The sequence below is a fragment of the Hyperolius riggenbachi genome, unplaced genomic scaffold, assembly GCF_040937935.1.
Source record: "Hyperolius riggenbachi isolate aHypRig1 unplaced genomic scaffold, aHypRig1.pri scaffold_181, whole genome shotgun sequence".
NCBI classification, from domain to species: domain Eukaryota; kingdom Metazoa; phylum Chordata; class Amphibia; order Anura; family Hyperoliidae; genus Hyperolius; species Hyperolius riggenbachi.
In genome coordinates, this window is record NW_027152392.1 from 250172 (window position 1) to 268535 (window position 18364).

General features: G+C 42.4%; 1 protein-coding gene across 1 annotated transcript in view; it reads left to right on the forward strand.

The window, feature by feature from the left end:
• The window catches only part of LOC137543717 (transmembrane protease serine 11D-like), a gene marked incomplete at its 3' end in the record, with an annotated part of 48254 nt that overhangs the window by 18267 nt on the left and 11623 nt on the right, over positions 1–18364 (forward strand). Inside the window, exon 5 of the mRNA XM_068264841.1 lies at positions 17914–18052. Coding sequence (XP_068120942.1) covers positions 17914–18052 — 139 coding nt within the window. The remainder of the gene's footprint in view (positions 1–17913; positions 18053–18364) is intronic.

Here is an 18364-nt window from a genome sequence, read left to right on the forward strand (position 1 = left end):
TCGTCTAGCCCCTGGAAGCCTATGTGTCCCTCACCGCAGCTCCGCTCCAAGCCAGTCTCCCAGGGTTCCGCTCCATAGCAGCCATGCGCAAGCCTGCAGCTGCACTGCTCGCAGCCATGCTCCCATGCCAGGATCATTTGCACATGCGCAGTACTTCTGCACCTATGCAGAATGCTGCAGGTGCGGCTGTGCGATCGCGTAGTGGTCCCAGGAGACCGGCTTGGGGCGGAGCTGTGGCGAGGGACACAAAGGCTTCCAGGGGATGGAGGAAGGCCTAGGTAAGTAAATTTGATTGTTTTAATAATCAAATGTATCCTTTAACATCCAGCATCAACATGGATATGTGAGGGAGCAGGCTGGAGTTGTACTTTGTTCTCTGGTTGAACTCAATGGACGTATGTCTTTTTTCAACCAAAATAAGTATGTAACTATGTAGCATGTTTTTGTTGCACAATTTGGTAATATTATTTCTTGTATTCTATGAAACCTGGTAGAAAGGTTTCTCACAACACAGGGCCTCCAATCAGGGCCACTTCTAGACTTTTTGCCGTCCGCAGCAAACTTGTGAGGATGTCGCCCCTCCCTATAGTTAGTATCACTGCCCCAGGTATAGGTAGCCTGGAGGGGGTAGCAGCCAGGATGGGGTAGCAGCAGGCAAAGCATTGAGGAGGGGAGGTCAGACCTCCCCCCTCCCTCAACTGGGGCTCCTCCGCTACGCTTGCATCACTTCCTACACACAGTGGGAGGCATTGCAGGAAGTGACGTGAGCGGTGGAACGCAAGCTGGTGAGTGATTGCTTTCCTCGCTCGCTGTCTGCCACACTTAGAGATGCTGCGCAATTAGCTGGAGGGGGAGCGCGGACGGAGGAGCCACAGGTGAGGGAGAAAATCTGTCGTCTGATTGGTATTAATGGAATTGGGGGAAATGCATATGTTTTTTAAACATTCACTTTTCTCTTCAACTGCATCCACTGTTTCTGCTCCCTCCCTAGGATTTATGGCATAAAGTATTTTGAATTTGCATTTAGACTGTTCGCAGATATATCTTTTTATATCATCCTGAAAATTGTGTTTGATATCTCTAGCTTTGAGTTGTCCATCCTGTGTCTGCTTAAGAAGTCCATGGTATTTAGGGATCTCTATAAATTAACATCCATCAATAAAAGAAGTGACTCCTCTGCTATCCTCAATATTTCCATCAATAGATTTAGTTACGGTACTTTTCTGATTTTGTTTCCCCTTTATGATTCAGATAGGCCACTGCTGTTTCATTGCCACTTCTTATTTGGACATGATGACCTTGCAGACAATGCTCGCCCTGACCCAGGACTTCCTTTATTGCTCTTAATTCTTGATCATTTGAAGACTGATGCCTTATCAGTGGAGGCCAAAGTCCCTAAAAAGTTATTCTGTTCACATGAGCCCCCATCCTAGAAGACTTGCATCTGTTGTCACAAACTTTAAAAGTGGTATCTTCCATAACCTGCCTTCTCTAAATATCTGGTCTGATACCAAGATGTCGGGATTACAACCTCTAAATCCTCTGGCTCCTTGCTCCAGTTTCTTATCATACAGAACTGTAATGTTCTTGTTTGCAATAACACCCATTGTTTTGCTAGTGTTATAGATGATATCTTCATGATCTCTCTTATGGTTAGAACTGGTTGTTTTAAGCAGTACGATATTATCTTTTTTATCTTTTCTGAGTCTATCCAGAACCCTAGAAGCTTTATCCTCTGGGTTGCTTCCAGGACTGACTTGTCCACATTTATTATTCATCCTAATGAGTGTAGTCCATCTAGATTGATGTGTTGGTTATTGTTTTTTGCTGAGTTTATGCTACCAACAGCAAATGGTCCAGGTAGGGTATTACCAGAATCCCTTCTGAATGTAAGCTCACGATTACTTTCCTCATTACCTTCGAGAATATTCGTGGAGCTGAGGATATCTCAAAATGAAGAACTCTGAATTGAAGATGCTGTATCGATTTTCTTTTCTTTATTGCAAACATTAGATACTTCTGTAATGACTCATTGATTGGTATGTGCCAATAAGCATCCCTTAGGTCTATGTTTGTCATAAAGCATTTGGGGATTAATACGTTTTGCAAAGAGGAGATTGATTCGATCCTGAATATTATGCTAGGTACACACCATACAATTTTCTGTTAGATTTACCCGCCAGATAGATTTTTTTCCAACATGTTGGAAAAAAATTCTATCTGGCAGGTAACTCTAAAAGAAAAGCTAACAGAAAATTGTATGGTGCGTACCTAGCATAAAATAAGACACAAATGGGTTTAAGGGTTTGAGATTTCTTTAGGTTTCTGTAGGTTTCTTTACCATGGACACTGTTGCCTATGTGATTTGGAGGTACGGATACCACCACATCCTCCTTTATCATGTTGTCTGTGATTCTTTGTAAAGCCTGTTGTCTTTCTTTGTCTTTTGGCATGGGAGTCGTGATGAATCTTCTTATTTTCGGTAAAGGCTGAAATTGAATCCTATATCCCTTCTCTATAAGATTGTGGGGGAAACAGTTTCTGCAAATTCTTGTCCACTGGGAATAAAACCTTATTAGACAGCCCCCACCTTTTTTCTGGCGGGATTTTTTGCCCTGGGTTTCTGTGTTGCGAAAAAGAAAATACTTTTTTCCTGTTTCTCTATTAATCGCCCAAGGTTTTCATTCCTGTATAGGCCTATCTCTGTTTTCTTGCCTATTTCTGCAAAAAAAAAAAAAAAATGTATTCTGTACAAACTTATTCTTTTTTGGAAAACTCGTCTTCCTATTTGAAGTTCTTTCTATGATCTCATCCAGTTGAGCTCCAAATAATAGTTAATCATCAAAAGAGATATTATTATTATTATTGATTTATAAAATGCCAGCATATTCTGTTGTGCTGTACAAAGTAAGAAACAAACATGGGGTACAAAATAATACAGACAATGGTATACACCAATATACAAAATACAGAGTTGGTACAATCTACAGTAATGGAACAAAATACAGAATTGGTAATTACAGTGACAAAATGAATATGAATAAATGTGTAACAAATTCCAAAGCACAAAAGGGTGAGAGAGCCCTGCCCTTGTGAGCTTACAACCTTAAGGAATGGGAGGGGAGGGAACAAGAGGTGGGGTAGTATAAAATATTCCTACTTAGAGGCAATGTGGTTCAGGTTATCTAGTGGGAGTAAAACTTGGCCAGTGGTCAAAAGGGGAACTGGCCTAAGGAACAACATATATGCTTGATGGAAAAGGTGAGTTTTGAGGGCACAGTTAAACATATCAAAGGTTAGAAAGTGACGCATGTGAGGTGGAAGGGGATTCCAGAGGAGGGGGAAGCATGTGCGAAATCTTGTATAAGTGAATGCGAGGAGGTGATTCTAGAGGAGGACAAAAGAAGGTGATGGATGTGCAGATCTGAAAATTGCGGTTGGATTGGTATCCGTAAGCCAGTGAGGAGATGTACAAAGAGGAGAGATTGTGGAGAGCTTTGTAAGTTAGAGTTAAGAATTTTAACTGGACTCTGGTTAACCGTAGGCAATGAAGAGCTTGACAGAGAGAAGCAGCAGAGGAAGAGAGAGAAGAAAGTTGAATGAGACGAGCAGCCGAGTTCAATAGAGATTGAAGCAATGCCAGTTGGTAGTCCACAAAGCAGTATGTTACAATAGTCCAGACGAGACATAATAAGAGCATGTATTAAGATTTTAGTTGTGTCCTGAGTGAGAAAATGTCAGATGCGAGATATGTTTTTGAGTTGGAGATGACGGGAGCTGGTTAGGAAGTGAACATGTGGAATAAAAGAGAGAGAGAGGAGTCTAATATTACCCCTAAGCAATGTGCTTTGGGAACTGAAGTTATAGGGTTGTTGCATACCCTTACTTTTGAAGCCTAACTGCCATCCCAGTTCTTAATTCATAAGTTCTTCCTTCCTTGCTGTGTTAATTAAAGCTGATGTTCTAGCATTCCTTCTTATGTTCTCTGAAGATGTGTAATGTATTCTGTTGTTTTTGATACAACCTCAAGGCCTAACAGTTCTTCTTTGTGCTCCCCGCTTTCAACACTTTTTTACCCAAAGAGCTAGCATGCTTGACACACAAGTAGTTGTGGCTGCTGCAGGGTGAAGGTTTGCTCCTGCAGAAGACCAGGCCTTTTTAGAGCAAATTCAACCCTTTTAACCTGTGGATTCTTAGGTGTCCCAGGTCCTTAAACGCCAATTCATTAACTTTGTTCACCTGTGAAAAAGCTGCATCCAGTTTTGGACAATGATCCCATACTTTTACATCTTCTTCTGAAAAAAGGAAATCTCTTCATAAAGCCTTTAGACATAAATAACTTTCTATCTGGAAAGTTCCACTGACTTAAAATTGTGTTTTTTTTGTGCAATTATGGATAGGAAACGCTAAGGGTTCCAATGGTTCCATTCCCTGGTATCATTTATCTTATATAGAAACTTCCTCCGTCTTCCTCCGTCTTTTTAGGTTCAGTTTTAGGAGTATTATTTTTAGCCTTGATTAGCGTCTCTGCCTCATCGGCCAGGAATCTGAATCTCAATTCCTTTCTACCTTCAGACTGACTCTGCTCCTTACTCCTACATGAAGAAATGTCTGAATCATATTCACATTCTTCCTCATCTTCCTCACCTGAGGATGAAACAATACACCTCTTGCTAGATATCTATGAGTTTAATTACTGGTTGTATCAGATTAGATCTTGTATCAGTATTGGTAGAAGCTGTAGCTGGTACTACTGCAGCTGATAATAACATCCTTAAATTATTTAATTGTGTGGGCCATTTCCTGTCTCCTAGCCAACATACTGTAAGCTCTCTATGAATTCCTCCTGACTGCTCTTGAATCATTTTGTTAACGCAAGGCTGACAAAACTGTTTTGTTGATGATTAAGACAATTTTGTCTCACAGAGTGGGCAACGCCTGGACCTTGGCTTACTGGCATCAGTCAACTACCCACTCTACAAAAACAATACATAAATAAAATGGTGTTACATGTTATCTAACCATCTAAAGACCACCATAATATATCTTCATTCATAATCTGGTGCGATAAAGAATGCTTCTCTCAATGGACCAGAATAATATAACCTTATAGCCTCCATACACTAGGTTATAGCTAAATGATCTGACAGTAGTCTAAACACAAGCTTCTCATACATGTATTCAGAAAAAAGCTGGAAGATAAACATCTATAAATAAACCTGCATACATTAACAGGATAGAAATGAAATATATCAGACTAATATATGTATCACACAAACCACACATATTACTGAAAGACTAAATAAAAAAAAAAATCAGACCTCAGATCACCCTGTTACATAGTTACATAGTTATTTTGGTTGAAAAAAGACATACGTCCATCGAGTTCAACCAGTACAGAGTACAACTCCAGCCCGTCCCCCACATACCCCTGTTGATCCAGAGGAAGGCGAAAAAACCCTTACAAGGCATGGTCCAATTAGCCTAAAAAAGGGAAAAATTCCTTCCCGACTCCAGATGGCAATCAGATAAAATCCCTGGATCAACATCATTAGGCATTACCTAGTAATTGTAGCCATGGATCTCTTTCAACGCAAGGAAAGCATCTAAGCCTCCTTTAAAGAGACACCGAAGCGGAAAAAAAATATGATATAATGAATTGGTTGTGTACTATGAATAATTTCTAGAAGATTAGCAGCAAAGAAAATATTCTCATACTTTTATTTTCAGGTATATAGTGTTTTTCTAACATTGCATTATTCTATAATATGTGCAGATTACACAACACTCAGCATTCAAAATGATTATTTCAGAGCAGTCTGTGAAGTAATGACCTCTCCTCTAGCAGAGAAAAAGTAAACAGTTCACTTACAGTTGAGATAATAAAAGTCAGATAACAGCCCTCTCCACGACTAACTTAGTCGGAGAGCTTAATGGCTTGTTTGCATAGAGAAAACAACTGGAGTTTCTCAACTCTTCCTGTACTGGAAACAATTAGACTGATGTATCTGATCTTAATGTTTTATTTCTTAGCTGTACTACACATACAAATCATAATATCATAATTTTTTTCCGCTTCAGTGTCTCTTTAAATGCAGGTATAGAGTTTGCCATAACGACCTACTGAGGCAATGCATTCCACATTTTAATCACTCTTACTGTAAAGAACCCTTTCCTAAATAAATGGCTAAAACATTTTTCCTCCATGCGCAGATCATGTCCAATAGTCCTTTGAGAAGGCCTAGGGACAAAAAGCTCATCTGCCAAGCTATTATATTGCCCTCTGATGTATTTATACATGTTAATTAGATCCCCACTAAGGCGTCTTTTCTCTAGACTAAATAAACCCAGTTTATCTAACCTTTCTTGGTAAGTGAGACCTTCCATCCCACATATCAATTTTGTTGCTCGTCTCTGCACCAGCTCTAAAACTGCAATATCTTTTTTGTAATGTGGTGCCCAGAACTGAATTCCATATTCCAGATGTGGCCTTACTAGAGAGTTAAACAGGGGCAATATTATGCTAGCATCTCAAGTTTTTATTTCCCTTTTAATGCATCCCAAAATTGTGTTACTTTTAGCTGCAGCGGCTTGGCATTGAGTACGATTATTTAACTTGTTGTCAATGAGTACTCCTAAGTCCTTCTCCAAGTTTGATGTCCCTAACTGTATCCTATTTATTTTGTATGGTGCTAGACCATTGGTACGACCAAAATGCATGACTTTACATTTTTCAACATTGAATTTCATCTGCCATGTATGTGCCCATATAGCCATCCTATCCAGATCCTGTTGCAATATGACACGATCTTCCTGAGAGTTGATGATTCTGCACAATTTTGTATCATCTGCAAAAAATAGCAACATTGCTCACTACTGCATCTACTAGGTCATTAATAAATAAATTGAAGAGCACTGGACCCAGAACAGACCCCTGTGGTACCCCACTGCTAACAGTCTCTCATTTTGAGTACGATCCATTGACCACAACTCTTTGTTTTCTGTCCATTAGCCAGTTTCCTATCCATGCACACAGACTCTTCCCCAGTCCTTGCATCCTCAACTTTTGCACCAGACTTTTGTGGGGAACAGTGTCGAAGGCCTTTGCAAAGTCCAAGTATATCACATCTACAGCATTCCCAATATCCATATTAGCATTCACTAACTTATAAAATCATGTTAGTCAAACAGGACCTGTCTTTAGTAAACCCATGTTGATGTTAGTAAACCCATGTTGAAGATTATTTTCTACTATGTTGAAGATTTTCTACTATGTTGAAGATTATTTTCTACTATGAAGTCATGTATAGTATCTCTTAGTAACCCCTCAAATAGTTTGCATACAACTGATGTTAAGCTTACAGGTCTATAATTTCCTGGATCTGATTTTTTGCCCTTCTTAAATAATGGAAAAACGTGGGCTGTACGCCAATCCACTGGGACTCTGCCAGTTGCAAGAGAGTCACAATAGATAAGATAAAGGGGTTTATCTATAACTGAACTTAATTCCCTTAGGACCCGAGGATGCATGCCATCCGGGCCAGGTGCCTTGTCTATTTTTAATTTATTTAGTCTTCTGCCTTACCTTGGTCATCCACCATTGGGTTCCCACCCTCATCCTTTAGGAGTCCTATACAGTCAACCTTTCTTTTTTTATAGTTGATGTACTTGTAAAACTTTTTTGGGTTAGATTTGATATCCCTAGTGATTTGATTTTTAGCTTCGATCTTTGCCAGCCTAATTTCTTTTTTACAATTTTTATTGCACTCCTTATAAATGCTTAGTGCAGCCTCGGTCCCCTCCTGTTTTAGAACCTTATAGGCATTCTTTTTCCTCTTCATTTTATCTTTAACCTTTCTATTCATCCATTGAGGCCTTTTTTTATCACTCGATATTTTGTTTCCATATGGGATATACATACTACAATATTGATTGAGTATAAGTTTAAAAGCTTGCCATTTCCCTTCAGTGTCCTCCCCTTGTAGTACATTATCCCAGTTCACCAAACTTAGTGCCTGCCCAGTTTGATTGAACTTTGCTTTTCTAAAATTCATAGTTTTAGTGGTCCCGCTGCCTCGTGGCCTATCAGTCACCAGATCAAACGTTATCATGTTGTGATCACTATTTCCCAAATGTTCTTGAACCTGTACATTTGACACATTATCTGGTCTATTAGAAAAGATCAGATCCAGTAACGCATTCCCCCTAGTTGGTTCCGTTACCATTTGAGTCAAGTAATTGTCTTGTAGTGCTGCCAGAAATCTGCTGCTTTCACCAGAATGGGTAGCCTCAATACTCCAGTCAACGTCTGGAAAGTTGAAGTCACCCATAATTATGACCTCATTTTTACTTGCAGCTTTTTCAATCTGCTGTAGTAATCGAAGTTCTGCAGCTTCATTAATATGTAATATATTACATGATATACAAACCCCATATCAGACAATAAGCATAGAAATATATGCATACTCAGACCTCAGAAACAGATGCAGCTATTAGCTCACACCTTCTGGTGCCCAGAACCTGTGCCCACTCTTACCTTTCCTTGTTCCTGCTTGGTGTCTATCATCCATTCCGCCCACATGCTACTGTGCAGAACCTTGAGTGTTCCAGCATCCATTCAACCGCACAAGCGTGCTATGGCTTCCGCCTGTGGGGGAATCATGGACACCGCTGCTCCCATGTGGAACCACCAACGACACCCATTACCCATTAGGAGTCAGAGAAAGGAAGCCATACCTCCCTCCAACAGGACACAGAACCTCCATCTCCAAGCTGGTCCCCCATGACTCTCCAACCTAATCCCTGGCACCCCTGGCCTGTTGGACTGGCAAGCGACATAGAGCACTCTTGTTCCCTGGAACAGAAAACTTTTAGGCGATTAGGGATGTCTTTCTTTTATTTATTGAGCACTTTATCTGGATGTTTCCTGTTCCTGGGAGGAGCCTATATCATCTCATGGTGGGCCTGTCCTGGAGGTTACTGGAAAAATTGTGCCCTTTGCTCCAGTAGATTAGTTACACCATTATAGTTCCTAAGAACAAATCAATAAATATCAACAGGCTGAAGTGGATTAATTAACAGCTGGCATGTTTGTCACCAATTAATATACCTTAAATGCAACTGATTCAAACATAGTACAAAATATAATTAATTAAAGTTACAATTGTTAAGCAAACATTAATAAAAACACATGGGATGGCCACCCCGCCATACAACCAACAGGCACACTCAGGTGCACCACACTATCATAGCTGGAGTTCATTGCATCACTTTGAAAAGCGCGAGTCTGAATGCTATCAACATGAAAAAAAAACATCCCGCACATCCGCAGTGAGCTAATTTGGGTCAAGACAGCAGCTCAAACAAAGCAGGTCCAGTCAACCAGAATCTTCCAGTTCGTATAGGTTAATAGCAATCAGTAGCAGCGTAAACCATAAAGCGGACCAAGCAGGTGCTCACTATGAGAGCATTTTCTATCATACCAGAGTTCAATTAAGCCATAGGCAAGTTGGCATACGAGTTTGGGTGGGTCATACAGCATGAAACTATCTCACCAAAATCTGGTAGGACAGTCCCAACAGTAGCTAAGTTTCATCTGTTGGTCTCAATGTGCAGCGCTGTGAGCCTATAGAGACAATCCAGGCTCAAGATAGCCGGGGTGTGAACGGTTCACCATCTGTGTGTGGAGCCAGGAGCACGAGGAAATGCAGTGGTGGTTTGGGTAGTTACCACGAGCAGCATGCCAGCCAAAGTTGGAGTTGAAGCCCTCTCTACATCCCCGTGCCACACTGGTAGGGTAGTGTGGCGTGGCATTCCATGAAGCAGAGCGGCTCCCCACAGTTTCGCCGGTTTCCTCAGGGGAGAGTGGCATAACTCACTCACTCCTGCGCTTTCATTCCAAGAATCCACCAATCAGCGGCTAGCTAGACACCAGTGGAGGGGAGTGCTGACATCAAGCCAATCCATCCAATCATAACAGGGAACAAGGAAACTGCAAAAAGGATGTATTAATCCCAAACCAATGTCAGCGGGCCCACATCCATAGCAACAAGACACTAAACAATGGCGCCCATTATGCTGTTAGTGGATTATTGTAATCGTTCCCCTGACTGAATAGGATGTAGCACGACTGCGCAACCCACCTCCAGCAGCTAACATATTATATAATGCTAGCAACCTATTAAATACTGCCTGAAAAAATACCTAAACTCAGAGCTCAAGGTACAGGTAGTATAACAGATCCCGGGTTCTCTGTCGCTTGAAACCGAGTCCCCGTTTATCTGTTGAAGAAAGGAAGACCGGGAGCCCAATAGTGCAGTATCGTTAAAGCCCTGAAGGTTCAATTTGTGGATAATTGAATACTCACAAGGATGGGTTGCAGTCCTGCAACCACCGTATACTCGTGTGGAAATTTTGACCGTCATGCTCGGTCACCCGGCCTGCTCTGGAACCAGGCAGTCGTTCTCCTCTTTTGGTCTCCTCCACTAGTGGAATAAATCCCAATATAGTAGAGATTGGCACCTCTGTGAGAGGTGTTTGGGTACTCGATAGGGTTTGTGGGGAGGCGCCCTAGCTATATAAGTATTCGCTAAAAAATAATAAAATGAGGTTTATTACCTCTATTAAAGACTCACTGGGATGGGTAAAAGAGTCTTTATTAACCACTTGAGGACCCAGCCTTTACCCCACCTTAAGGACCAGCGCTGTTTACTGATCTCTGTGCTAGGTGGGCTCTACAGCCCCCAGCACAGATCAAACATTAGGCAGAGCGACCAGATCGCCCCCCTTTTTTCCCCACTAGGGGGATGATGTGCTGGGGGGGTCTGATCGCTCCTGCCTGCGTGTGGCTGGCGGGGGGGGGGGGGGGCACCTCAAAGCCCCCTCCACCGCAGGATTCCCCCTCTCCATCTCCTCCCTCCCTGCCCCGGAGATCGGAGGCTGCACAGAAACGGATCTGTCCTGTGCAGCCTCTAACAGGCTCCTGCCTGTCATGTGACAGCGATCCCCGGCCACTGATTGGCCGGGGATCGCTGATCCAGTACAACGCTGCTACTGTTAGCAGCGTTGTACAAATGTAAACAAAGCTGATTATTTCCGCTTGTGTTTACATTTAGCCTGCGAGCCGCGATCAGCGGCCTGCAGGCTATTCACGGAGCCCCCCGCCGTGAATTGACAGGAAGCAGCCGCTCGCGCAAGCGGCTGTTTCCTGATTAATTAGCCTGCAGCCGGCGACGCAGATGCGTCGCTGGTCCTGCAGCTACCACTTTGCCGACGCGCGTTATGAGTGCGCGGTCGGCAAGTGGTTAAAAAACGGTTATGTTGTTGACAACGCATTTCACGGGACACAGTCCGCTTCCTCTGGCTAGAATTTAAGGTTTTCTGTTTTATTGACCTGAGGAAGCGGGCTGTGTCTCGTGAAACGCGTTGTCCACAGCATAACCGCTTTTTAATAAAGACTCCCTGTTACCCATCCCAGTGAGTCTTCAATAGAGGTAAGAAACCTAATTTTATTTTTTTTAGCGAATATTTATATAGCTTGGGCGCCTCCCCACAAACCCTATCGAGTACCCAAACACCTCTCACAGAGGTGCCGATCTCTACGATCCACCAAGCGATCGAACGTACACATGTCCAACTGTCATCCAAACAACTGGTTTGAACGACAAGTCATTCAGTAAAATCAGAGGTGTGTACGTACCTTTATTCGTCAGGTGACTGACAAGTATAGGATTGATCACAAAATTCCAACGTGACCCGTGCACTATCCAACATGGAGAAGAATTGAGTGCAATGGCCAGAGTGGGTAAGCATCTATATGAACTTGATACAGTTAAGGAGCCAGCAAATCGTTGCACACCTGGACATAATTGCAGTCATGTGCTGCACAAGCTCCTAGGTTACAGACACCCTAACAGCATACAGAAACTGAATAGATGAAACCTGAGAAACAGTGGGATGATTTCACCCGAACCCACAATAGAAACCAACAATGGTCATAAGCAGTTAACAACTACACCGACAGAACAGGAAACTGAAGTAAGCACCAGATCAAACATCACAGATGTAGAACACACAAGTCCAGAGATTGAACCAAGGTGTTCAGTGAGAGAAAATAAAGGCAAACCACCTATCAGACTTTCTGTCAAGGTGAATATAGCCCACAAGCATGAACCAACATCCTGGGATAACATAGCTCAACTCCCAGAAATGGAAGCCAACAAGTGGATAAAGGCAGCAGAAGAAGACATTACTTCTCTGGTTAATAACCAAACCTGGAAAATAACAGGCTTGGTTAACTACCAGCAAACAAAAAGAGCTGTAAGTGGACTGTTAAAATAAAGTATAACACTGATGGTACGGTTGTGAGATACAAAGCAAAGCTAGTAGCCAAGGGTTATTCTCAAAAATATAGGGAAGACTATGATGAAACATTTTCTCCAGTGGTTAAACACACCACAATCAGAACATTGCTCACTATTGCAACAAAAAAGAAGATGCACGTAAGACACATCAAAACAGCCTTCTTATACAGCGAGTTAACAGAAGAGATCTACTTGTAACAACCAAAAGGATTTGTGGACTCACAAAAGCCATATCTAGTAAGCAAACTTCAAAGAGGAATCTACGGTCTCAAGCAAGATGACATTCTTACCTATTCTGCGGATCTTCAGTCACATCGACAATTTTTTTAGGGCTGTTCTTCAACGACTCAGAGAAAATAGTCTCTGAGATACCTTTACTGGGTTATATTGTCACAGCTCAGGGACTCACTATGGATTTTCTGGGTTTTGCCAACTATTATCACCAATGTATCAAAGATTACTCTACTATTGTGGCTCCCCTTACAGAAACTGGAGTGGTGTCAGCTGGAGAGGGCTTGCTTCCCACCGACCACAAAAATCTGCAATTCCTCCAGTCATCTCAGAGACTTGATGCTCGTCAAGCCAGGTGGGCACTGTTCGACTTCACGCTCACCTACCAACTTGGTTCTAAGAACACCAAAGCAGATGCTGTCTCAGTCCTTTTAACACTGAGGATCTTGAATCAGCACCTGCACACATTACCTATCTATCTATCTATCTATCTATCTATCTATCTATCTATCTATCTATCTAGAATTATGCCTGCTGCCACAGTCCATGTCAATCAAGTACCCCCAGGAAAGACTTTTGTTCCTAAGTCCTTACGTCAACATATCCTGTCCGGGGGACATAATTCTAAGCTGGCAGTTCACCAAGGCTTCCGCCGGACTTTTGAATTTATATCCCGCAGTTACTGGTGGCCTTCTTTAAAACAAGATGTTAATTATGTTTCTGCCTGCTCTCTGTGTGCCCAGAATAAAACTCATAGGAGGGAAGTTTCTGGTCCTTTGTTCCCTCTGCCTAGTGCAGTAGTACCTTGGACACATATATCGATGGACTTTATCACTGACCTGCCACCTTCCAAAGTGGACCTCAGTGGCCCCATAGTTTGCTCCTGGGGAAAATGTTTGCCTTTCAATTAACCATATTCGTCTCTGGGTACAAACTGCCAAACTTGCTCCTCATTTCATAGGTCCTTTCCCTATCTTGGCTTGCATCAATCCTGTCATCTATAAGCTCAAGTTGCCTCCTTCCCTTCAGATCCACAATTCCTTCCACATTTTCCTTCTCCAGCTGGTTGTTTTAAACCATTATACTAAAAGACCCTCTCCTCCCGGTCCAGTCTCTGTGGAGGAGTACGAGGTGGAGCAGATCCTGGATTCTAGATTCCACAGAGTCAAGTTACAGAACCTTATTTACTAGAAGGGCTACCATCCTGAAGAGTTGGGTTTCTGAGAAGGACTTGCACCCTCCCCAGCTTCGTAAAGACTTTCACATTAAATTTCCCAATAAACCTGGAGGGGAGCTTCAGGAGGGGGACCAAAAGAGGGGGGGGGGTACATGGAAACCCACCAGCTCAGGACTCTTTCTACAGAGCTGTTCCTGCTCCATCTAGTGTCTGGAATGTGCTATACATCCCTAATTGCACATGTGAGCTCACTTCATGAATTATGTTTTAAAAGTGCTTCACTTGCTGTTGCTCACTGCCTGAACAACAGGTTTCTGTGTCATTGTTTCCAGTGAGACTTAAACCTTTATGTACTGATATCCTGCCTTTGATCTTGGCAATACTCTGATTCTTCATTTGTCCTTCGTTGCTGTACCTCACCTGACTGATTCCCTAATAACGAACATATGGCTTCTGACTGTTGTACCTGTACATCGCATCAGATTTCCAGTCGCATTTAGCAGTCGCCCTCGACTGGCTGTGAAAGTTAGACTGTAAATAAGGCCGTGCATTGAAAAATTGATGCTTTTGAACTGTGGGTGTGGAGAAAGCTACTGAGAATTCTTTGAACTGCCAGAAGATCTAACCAGTCAACACTTAAAGAAATAAGGCCAGAGTGTTAACTAGAAGGTCTGATACTACTAATAAAACTCAAATACTTTGGTCACATATTGAAAAGACCAGGTACTTTGGAGAAATCTTGTATCTACTTTTGGAATGTTTTATCTTTTCTGTTTCAATAAAACTGCTGTTTAAACTGAGAATCCTTGATGCTTGGAAAAAAGGCAAAAGAGGAAGAAGACTACAAAGAAGAAGAGGCTAAGATGGATTGACAGCATATTTGAGCTATGAACATGCCTATTCAACAGCTGAAAGAAGCAGTGGCTGTATTGGCAAATGGCAAATGAAAATAAATAAAAATATAAATTTTTGTCAAGGTTCCTACGAAACTATACAGAACGTTTGTTCTGTACAATTCTGCACAATGGTTGTGTCAACTTGTTGCACTTAATAAATACACTTATTGTATATAGTCGAGTATAAGCCAAAGAAGTGGCTCAATTGTAGGGGCCTTGACTTATACTTGAGTCAACATATTTAGTGACTCCCCCAAAGGACCCTTCCCATTGCAATATAAAAAAATGTATATATATAGAAAGATGAGCTGTGTACTGACAGCCGTGCACTCTCTCCTCCCCCCGCTATGTGCAAAGTGCTCGGCATCTATTTTGTTGCTGTGTAAAATCCCCACCGCACCATCCCTGCCCCCCCCCCCCACACACACACACACTCTGCCAGACTGGAATGTGTATAGATGGCAGCGGGTGCTTCCTTCACTCAATCACTCACCCCACTCTGTGCTGCTCTGGGATCCCTTGGTTTGGCCTGTCATTAGCAGTCTTATTGATACGATGCCCTCTAGTGACACCTCGTGTCAGAGTCATAGCAATGAGACAGGCTATACTAAGGGGTTCCAAGAATGGGGTGAGTGATGAAAGATGCACTGCTTCTCTGTATATCCGACTGGGACACTCGGGAGGGGACACAGAAGTCTATACATATTCCATACACATTCCGATCTGGGGACATGGGGGGGGGGGGGGGGTAATGCGGCATCCAAATAGAAATCAAGCACTCTGCACATGTCAGGGGGAGGAGGGAGCATGCGGCTGTCAGCATGCAGCTCATCTTTCAGCATATGCTGCGGGTCAAAGGTCTGCCACAAATTCTCAGCATTGAGAAATGAGGATAACACTGCGGGGGGTATTTAACACAGCAACCAAATGTAGATACCGAGCACTCTGCACGTGGCAGGGGGGAGAAGGGGACATGCAGCCACCAGTGCACAGCTTATCTTTCTGCATTTGCCAGGGTCTGCTCAGATTAGACAGATGAGGTCCTGGACTGTAGACCAAGAACACAGCAGAATCAAATGTCACATCTATCATGCCTGTTCCTACCGGGCACAACTTACCCTGGCCTGTCTCCTTAGCTTACTTGGGCAGCAATTCTGCATATGGCACAAGACAATTTCTTCGGGAAGGCTGGTACCAGCACCTGTTAATTCTTGCACAATGAGAAGTGTAATCTCACCACAATTCATCTGCAGAACTAGATCCTAACAACACAGCGGAACTGCAGAATAGGATTGAAACTCATCAGCAGCTGCTGCATGTCCTACCCTCGGATTATACTAGAGTCATTAATTTTTTCCAGTTTTTATAGGTAAAAGTTGGGGTGTCGGCCTATACTCGAGTTGGCTTATACTCTGTATATTCCGGCGTATAAGACGACTGGCCATATAAGATGACCCCCCAACTTTTCCAGTTAAAATATAGAGTTTGGGATATACTAGCCATATAAGACTACCCCTCTTGCAACGTACACCAAAAAAATAAAAAAAAACATTGAATACTGGTGCTACTTATGAACAGATACTGGTGCTGTACTGTATGTGGTACACAGTATATAACAGTACACAGGTGATTAACTGGTTGGATTGGTCAACTCTCCCTCTCCATAAGCGGATTGGTCAGCTCTACCTGTCTTAAAGCAGATTGGTCAGCTCTCGCTGTCTCCTAGTTTATCAGAGCGGTATGGAAGAATAGATTGCGCTGTACCCATAAAACATTCCTCTTTCACCGGTCTGGCCCGCCCTTGTATCTTATTTACCTCCTTCTCCGCCTCTCAGATCTCGCACATGCTCGTTTGCTCCACTTCATTGCAGTTCTCAGCAGCGAGATCTGAGAGGCGGTAACAGGATAGGACGGTCCAGACGGGTGGAAGAGGCGTGTTTTATGGGCACAGCGCGATCTCTTACTTCCATACCCTGGGCGTCCAGTATCAAAATAACTGTATGACATATACATAATTCTCACTCCATCCAGCTTTGCAAACTGGTTTAGTGGAAGCCGCTTTATAAACAGATTATTTTAGTTGGCAACATTTATTTTTATAGATGAAATCTGAACATGACCACCCGCACTGCTATCTGTGCTATCTGCAACAGGAACCACTCCATTCAATGACACTAAATGCAACAGAGCTGCATGGCTCACAAAATGCATGCTGTTGTGTGATATTGCATCCTATGGCAGCACAATGGGAATGCCAGCTATGCTTTCTGTGCAATATCTCATGTCCTTGCAGAGCAGATGGCATACAATTGGGTCAATTCATAAAAAACTGTGCGGTTAAAAAAAAAATCTGGTCGGGAAAATACAGAATTCTGTGTTTAGACTTTTTGTGTGCCAATTCATAAAAATCTTAACAGGTGCGATAGAAGTGTGGTGATTTACCGAAGCCCAACCATCGATAACAGCAGTAGCGTGTGAGTTGTCTGTATTGTTACATGCTGTTACATGCAGAGACAGCATTACAGTATAAGAGGCTTCCCTTTAGATGTATATGTTTTGTTATACTGCCTCTGCTTGCTCTGAATCTGCTCTAAAACTGTCTATTAGTCTTTCTTAATACTCTATTTAATCGCCACAGCTTAGAAGAATTTGAAGAAACTTTACACATGCTTAGGTGATTTTCACCTCCAGCTCCTACGTATCATTCACAGAGCAACTCAAGAGGTTAAACAGCCAGAGGACTTCTGGAAAGGCCATTTTTTTCTGATTACTCTGTTGCTGCCTGGGGGGAGATCTCACTGCTTGTGAGTCACCATTCCCAGCACAGTCCCACACAGACTTCACACTCTTATCACCACTTCAAAGCAGGCAGTATTGCCTAGTGGCTTTACTGCTTGTTGTAGACTTTATGAATTTACATTTACTGACATGTGTTGAGGTAATTACCGCACAAGTCGGTGATTTACCTCACTGCTCGGTAATTTCAGCTTTTCATGTGGTAACAGCTTTTATTAATTGACATTTTACTAAGTGCTCGGTAGTCAGCTGTTTTCTGCATTACCAAATGCGGTAATGCTTTATGAATCAACCCCAATATGTGGCATGGTGTACTGTTCTGCACAATGTGAAGTCCCTGGGGTGTCCTACCAAACAATGTAAGTCAGTCTTGTTAGCTCAATGCAAGCTAGAAAATGTTATATTCTGTAATATTTTGTGACCTTTACATAGACTGCTGCTTATCTTTCAGGTATGGCCCCATGCACTCCTTTTATGAATGCTGAACAGCCTTGGCAAGTTCATCTGCAAGTAAACCAGACTGTAGTATGTACGGGCAGCTTATTAACTGCTTTCTGGTTGCTCAGTTCTGCTAACTGTATTACCAATTGGTATGTGTTTACTTGCTTAAATAATGTGTACACTATGTATATATGTATATTCAGCAGCAATGTCCTCTACAACTGGATGGATATTTATTTTGTGGGAAAACACATGACTGAGAAACTAATAGTACATCTACCAGTATGTATGTTACGCAATCTGCTATCCCTTACATATTAACGGACACTTACCACTTACATTCTTGCATGTACCATATGCCATTTAATAATGCATACTGATAGTTGTATTTTGCCAAGAATTAGTATGCTCCATTAGTAAAAGCAGATCTAGAGCTTGCATCAGGGAACATTGCCTAGACA